This window comes from Rhagoletis pomonella, unplaced genomic scaffold (genome assembly GCF_013731165.1).
Source record: "Rhagoletis pomonella isolate Grant_MI unplaced genomic scaffold, Rhpom_1.0 Rhpom_scaffold_00003, whole genome shotgun sequence".
NCBI lineage: Eukaryota > Metazoa > Arthropoda > Insecta > Diptera > Tephritidae > Rhagoletis > Rhagoletis pomonella.
The window spans coordinates 47012401-47018822 of record NW_023458557.1 but is presented as its reverse complement, the minus strand read 5'-3'; the positions used below and the strand labels follow the sequence as shown (position 1 = coordinate 47018822).

Here is a 6422-nt window from a genome sequence, read left to right as displayed (position 1 = left end):
TTAATAAAAAATCGCGCGATTTTTTATTAAAAATTTTCATTATTTATATATATATTAGACGAAAGAAGATACCGAAAAGCATTGAACAGTGCACACATCTCATAAGGAAAAGTGAATTATTACGAAATACTAATCCAGTGGCAGCACAATAGCTATTTTGGAATCTCGCGTTTCAGCTGGCAAAGATTGTCAACTTCTTTTTAATAACAAAATAATCTATCTTAGGTTGATAAAACGATGTGTTTCTTTAATAAATAAGTTAAATTATATATTTTAATAGTGTTTAAAAAGTGTGAACAGGTGATTTAGTGAATCTTTGTCGGTGTAATTGCCCATCGAAAACAACGAAATTTAACAAAAGTTTTTTGTTCATAACTTTTAAATGGTTAATAATATTATCTCCCCCCCCCCTCCGGATTGTTAATAGGGGGGCCGAAACGCGTCGTTTGATACCCCTCCCGACTTTTCCGCACCTTTTTTAGGGGTTGTTACCGCACCCTAGAGAATTACCCAAAACTATTGCAGCGTTCGCAATAACCATAAATATGTAAGGTCAGACTCTAACAAGGGGATTGCTTTACGCATGGCCAGCTATGTATACGTACTGAGTATAGCATGATCTTGCCAAAATACCAAAGTTAAAGTTAAATACCAATGCATGTGGTTTTTAGAATAAAGAAATATGCAGATTTTTAAGACCACGTAGCACACCGAATATCGAGGATTATTACTAGTTTCCTTTATTATACAAAACAAACAATTTTTAATGGCACTGAAATATAGACGAAAAATAATAAAACTCAAAGTTAGTACATTTTTTTTTAATGAAATTAATGTAATTAAAAATAAAATTATTTACATTTGTGTAAAAAGGTGACTTTTTAAATAAATCACACTTTATTCCAGGAATATAGTCATGTAATAGATTATTATATTCTATAAATCTAGGTTTCAGTCTTTTGTAATGGCTAACAAGTATAATTAATTAAAACAAAATCACATGTCAGTTCAATGATATAAAAAACACACTTTTTCCTTTTTTTGTAAAAATAAAAATGTTCTAACATAAAAACTACTATTAAACAGTTGAAAAAATGTGAAAAAAATGTTTGCAGAAGGATATATTCTACCGAAAATTACAATAAAATACTGTTTCACGAAGACTTTATTTTAAACGATTCAGCGCAAGTTTTGTCTCAATTTAGTAGTCTTATACTATTTTCAGACAGGCAGTTAATCGAGCAATTATCCAAGCTTTCTCAATTAATGCACTAATTAAGATCGATTTGCCATACAAAATTTCAATTATTAATTGCTCGATTGGTAATTAATTGAATGTTTAATCTAGTAAAAACTCCAATGCAACTCTGTTAGGTAAGTTCGTTTTCTTAGTTTTGGTGTGTTCAGTGTTAAATGACAATCAGCTGTTTGACATAATTTTATTATTTTCTTTTTGGAACCAGCAAACATCAAAAACCAAAAAAATTGTATTTCAACTGCAGGATGCAGAACAATCTGAATGGTGAGTAAATAAACACAAATGGTTATGTGTAATGTTTATTAAAAACACATATGTATGTATTTCAGTTCGATTAGCTCCAAAACCAAGAAAGAGGAGACTGGCTTGGGCTGAGGATGGCGAAGTGGCCATTCTTGATTTGTGGGAAGAGCGCGTTGCTGATCTCCGCGGTGCACGGAAGAATGGCCACATCTACGCGGAGATGGCGAACGAGCTGGCAAAGTTGGGCCACAACTACAGCGCCCGGGATGTGCAGGTGAAGTTGGCGAACTTCACGCAACGCTACAGGTACGAAGAAATAAAGGAATAATATTCAAAACCACTAAAAATTTAATTCGTTAATAGAAAAGAGAAATTGGCTATGGGACCTTCTGGTGGATCACCCTCAACGTGGCCTTTATACGCAAGGGTGCACCAGATAATCGGTGGATTTAAGGCCAATATGTTTTGCGAGCTGACGCTTGAAAACATCAGCGGTATGTATGCGTTTTTGGAATGTGCCTTACTAAAAGCCGTAATGTGTTTAGTGGAGATATTTGTTTTGTAGCAGAGTGACGCGTCTGTGTACATGCTAGAACTATCAGCTCGTTTAGTTGCAGGTTTAAGTGCGAAGGTACACTTCGATTTTGCACGAGCACAGACATACGGTGGTGCTTCAAAACAAATGTTCCACTAAAACTTAAGTAGATACAAATAACTAAACCGTACCCAGGGTTGGCACCTCATGGATCCGCAAATTATTATTTACTACGATCGTAGCAAAGTGCCAACGCTGACCGTACCCTATCTTTTTAACTTCGATACAAGCACATATGAACATATGTATTTATTTAATGCTGATTTTTTTTATTTCATTCTTATTTGTTTTTTTTTCTTTTAAACAGAATCCGATATAGCATCCCAGCCATCACCACTGACCCCAATATTGCCGTCATCACTCAGCCCAACATTTTCCTCACCACTGGCATCACCTCTTCCTGCTGTGCCAACCACACCGCTGCCTACACCGTCACCGCCGCTGTCATCACCTCTCACTCCTCTGCCAACCACACCGCTCCCCACACCGTCACCGCCGCTATCATCGCCGTCGTCACCAATGCCTAGCAGCTCAGCTTCTGCGGTTGAGCCTAAAAGAAGGAAAGTAATCGGCACTTTACAAAAGAAAGTATTAGATAAATTTGATGGGTTGTCAGCGGAGATAAGCCAACATATACGGAGGAGTGAGGAAAATGAAAAAGAGTGGATGAAGATAGAGAAAGACAAAGCTGACACACTGAGGGAGATAGCGAATGATAACAAAGAATTAAAAGTTGGCATTTTATCATTTTTAAATAGAAATTAATAACACTGTACAGCACTCGGCTGGGTATTGGACCAAACCAACTTTTTTAAAGAGATTGAGCCATAAGTAAAAAAAAGTTAGTTCTCCGTTTTATTATATATTCCGTTTCATCCGTTTTATTATATATTACAGGTGCTATAACGGGTCAAAGTCAGATGTTCGAAAAATGAAAAACTTAATATTTCAGACAATTTTGAACCGATTTTAAAAGGATTCACACCGTTGTAAAAGTTATTAAATCCGCTTTCTTTCGATATGCATATTTGTATACTTCGTATATAAAATTTTTAGAAAAAACACATTTAAATGAAAAAATACCTTTTTTTATAAAAAAAAAATATTTTAAACAAAAATATGACTAACCGATTTTTTAAAAATTGGCGTCGTTGTAAAGGTGATTAAATCCCCTTTCTTCTGATATGCATATTTCTAAAAATCGGTTAGTAATTTTTTTGTTCAAAATACTTTTTTATAAAAAAAGTTCTTATTTCCTTTAAATGTGACTTTTCTCAAATTTTTTAGTATAAAGTATACAAATATGCATATCAGAAGAAAGGGGATTTAATCGCCTTTACAACAATATAAATTGTTTGCAATATAAGGAAATTAATTTTTCGGAGACCTGAACTTTGACCCCTTATATAGGTAATATAGGTCTGCACAAAAAAATTGATTTAACATTTAAATAAAAGGAGGACTACGCCTATATTTTTAGGTTTTTTAGTTATTTACATACATGCAATAATTTAATATAATTTTTTACCAAAGGTCCTATTTCAAACTTCGAAGGCCCATATCTCGATTTCGGAGGCTAACTTCGAAAAACGGAGAAATCACTTTTTTTTCATATGACTCACAAAAAGTATATACAGTGGACGGTATTTTTATAGATAAATAACAAAAGAAATTTAGCTCGAAAAAAAAAATGTAAATGAATTAAATTAACAAATAAAAATTGTACTCACTAAAATAATTGCATAATCCTTGCCTTATTTCTTCAGCTGAGGGTTGATTGTCTCCAACTATCGTGACATATTCAGGATTTTCGAGATTTCTGTTCACTTCTTGCAATCTCTCCAACCACATGTCATTTATAGTGTCGTTCATTTCATTTAAATAATTGTGCAAGACGCAGCAGGCTCTAATAATGATGGGTGCCTTCCCAATTCGGTTGTCTAAACCTTTTCCAACACGACGGAATCGTCCTTTCAAGTGGCCAAATGCATTCTCAACTACTCTTCTGCACTTTGAAAGCTTATAATTATAGAGTTTTTGTGTTTCAGTTAAGGCCATTGAAAACGCGTATGGCTTCATTAAGGAGGTGGAAAACCGAAACGCAGAATCTCCAATAATGCATATAGGCATTTGTACTCCACCTATTTCTTTCTTACTGACCTTCAGTAATTCGTTCTCCTCCATTACTCGCTTCATTAACGATGCATTATATATCTGCGAGTCATTGCATCGTCCAGGAGCACCAATGTTCACATATAAAAACCGATATCTGAACATATATAGAAATAATTAATACATGCTTTTTAGAAAAAAACAACAGGATGAAAGTTAAATAACCTGTAATCCACTACAGCTAGTAGAACAATGGAATACCATCCTTTATAGTTGTGGTAGTCGGTTGCATCGGCTGGATTCGGCCTAACTTCGATGTGGCACCCATCTGAATATATATGTATGCACGTATATCTTTGTTTTTATATAAATTAGTTGCATTTTTAACTTTCTTACCAATTGCTCCAAGGCATTGGGGAAAGCCGAGACGGTCAAAACCATCAACACAGTCTTTTAAAGTTTGTGGAGTCGGTGGTAATTTCTTTATGTATTGCGCTGACAAAGCTTGCCAGACTTCCTCGCAAAACTCCCACAAGATTGTGCACACGGTCGATATTCCAACACCAAATAGTTCGGAAACCACTCTGTACTCTCCAGACGATCCCAGCGTAAATAGAGCTATCGCAACGCGTTTTTGCAATGGAATCGCGTTGCGCCAGTTTGTGTCGGCTTTGTGCAGGTTTTTGAGGAAGCCACAGAGTGTTTCAAAACTAGTGCGGTTCATGCGGAAGTGCGTCTTAAAGAAATGGTCATCGTTGCAATTGCAATTAACTTCCCAGAAAGAAGACTGCCGATTCTGCAATAGAGGAAGTATCATTTATAAAAGGACAAGAACTGATTACTTATAATCTGATTTACCAATTTCCAGAGGGATCTCTGAGTAGCGTTCCTCTGCAGTAACCCGTAAAGCAATAGCTGCTGTCTTCGCAAATGTTGCAAAATTATGAAGTTTTTTTCTTTTCTTTTTTTATATAAGGCCATTGAACTTGCGTAGCTTGCCAGCACTGACTGCAAAACTTGTATATTTGCAGTATACGCAAGAAAAAGTTCGCTTAAACACTTATTGTTTTCCATTTTACCAATTTATTTTAAATAAACAAAAATTCTTTTAAGACAGCTGACAGCCACTCGTTAATCGAGCAGCTGATTGTGTGTGAAACACAAAAATCTAATACTTAATTAAAAACTTAATTGACTCAATTAATTTTCTGTCTGAAAACAGTATTAGCCGGTTAGAGCTCGATATAGTCACGTGAAAAACAATTAGGAAAAGTTTTGGATATATTTCTTTTGTTCAATTTTTATTTCTATTTTTTTTATAAAAATATAGCCCCATATCTAACAACAAACTTTTTATTAGGAATTTCTAAGTATGCAGTTTTTTAGCCTATTAAATTCCAGTTTAAGGAACTGCAAATTTTAATTGGTTAAGAATTCGCGTTGGTTTTTCATATTTTTTTTTTTTGCTGGCGGGTCCACCCATAATAATAACACCATCCCCTAAAAAAAATTTATCAAAAATCAACGCGACTTCTTAGCCAAATTAGGCTTTTACTCTCTTAGCTATCATTTAATTGGGTATGAAACTGCAAACTAGAATTATGTCAAAATTGTTATTAAAAAGTTTTTAGTAAAATTTTAATTTTCTCAATTTTTCTACAAGGTTTGAAATTTCGACATATATGGTTTATGTAAGATAATGAGCTATATTTTTTTTTAATTAACAAACACTAAACAAACAAAAGAAAAATAGTCAAAGCGGGTCCAAATGTCATCCCCTACCATTTTTCACATGCCTGCACGTATTCAACGTCGCAAACGGTCTCGCGCGCAAAGCAAAACTGCAGAGGCGCTGAATTTGTGTATGTGTTCATGAATAATGTGACCAACCGTACTTCTTTCGGAAGTACAGTACTTCTTTTTTAGCTCTTGTACTTCGTACTTCGAAGTACAGTCAAATGTACTTCTTTGCAATATTTTGTACTACAGGTCCTCTAATTATCCGATCTTCTGGAGGATCGTCTCATGGCCTGGGCGATAAATTCGTTCAAACCATTAAAGTCGCCGGAGACCGACGGCATCATACCTGCGAGCTTCGTGAGGACCGGGTAGATTCCCAAGGCTTGGGGGATAGCAATTGTTGCATTCATCCCGAAGGCCGACTTTCGACTTCGCCCTGAACACATAGATTACAGCGCCTCCGAAATGCCTCCC

General features: G+C 35.2%; 2 protein-coding genes across 2 annotated transcripts; one reads left to right on the top strand and one right to left on the bottom strand.

Moving 5' to 3' along the window:
- The first annotated feature begins 1228 nt into the window (after positions 1-1228).
- On the top strand, positions 1229-3170 carry LOC118735258 (wiskott-Aldrich syndrome protein family member 2-like). Its single transcript, XM_036464908.1, has 5 exons — positions 1229-1374; positions 1464-1522; positions 1588-1807; positions 1865-1995; positions 2404-3170. The coding sequence occupies exons 2-5, from the start codon at positions 1504-1506 to the stop codon at positions 2859-2861; spliced, it is 828 nt and encodes a 275-aa protein (XP_036320801.1). The 5' UTR covers positions 1229-1374; positions 1464-1503; the 3' UTR covers positions 2862-3170.
- On the bottom strand, positions 1862-5419 carry LOC118735257 (protein ALP1-like). The gene is made up of 5 exons (XM_036464907.1): positions 5067-5419; positions 4605-5004; positions 4434-4536; positions 3850-4365; positions 1862-2646 (listed from the first exon to the last, which is right to left on the bottom strand). Exons 1-5 carry the CDS (start codon positions 5280-5282, stop codon positions 2628-2630), a joined length of 1254 nt encoding a protein of 417 aa, XP_036320800.1. The 5' UTR covers positions 5283-5419; the 3' UTR covers positions 1862-2627.
- Positions 5420-6422: the final 1003 nt, after the last annotated feature.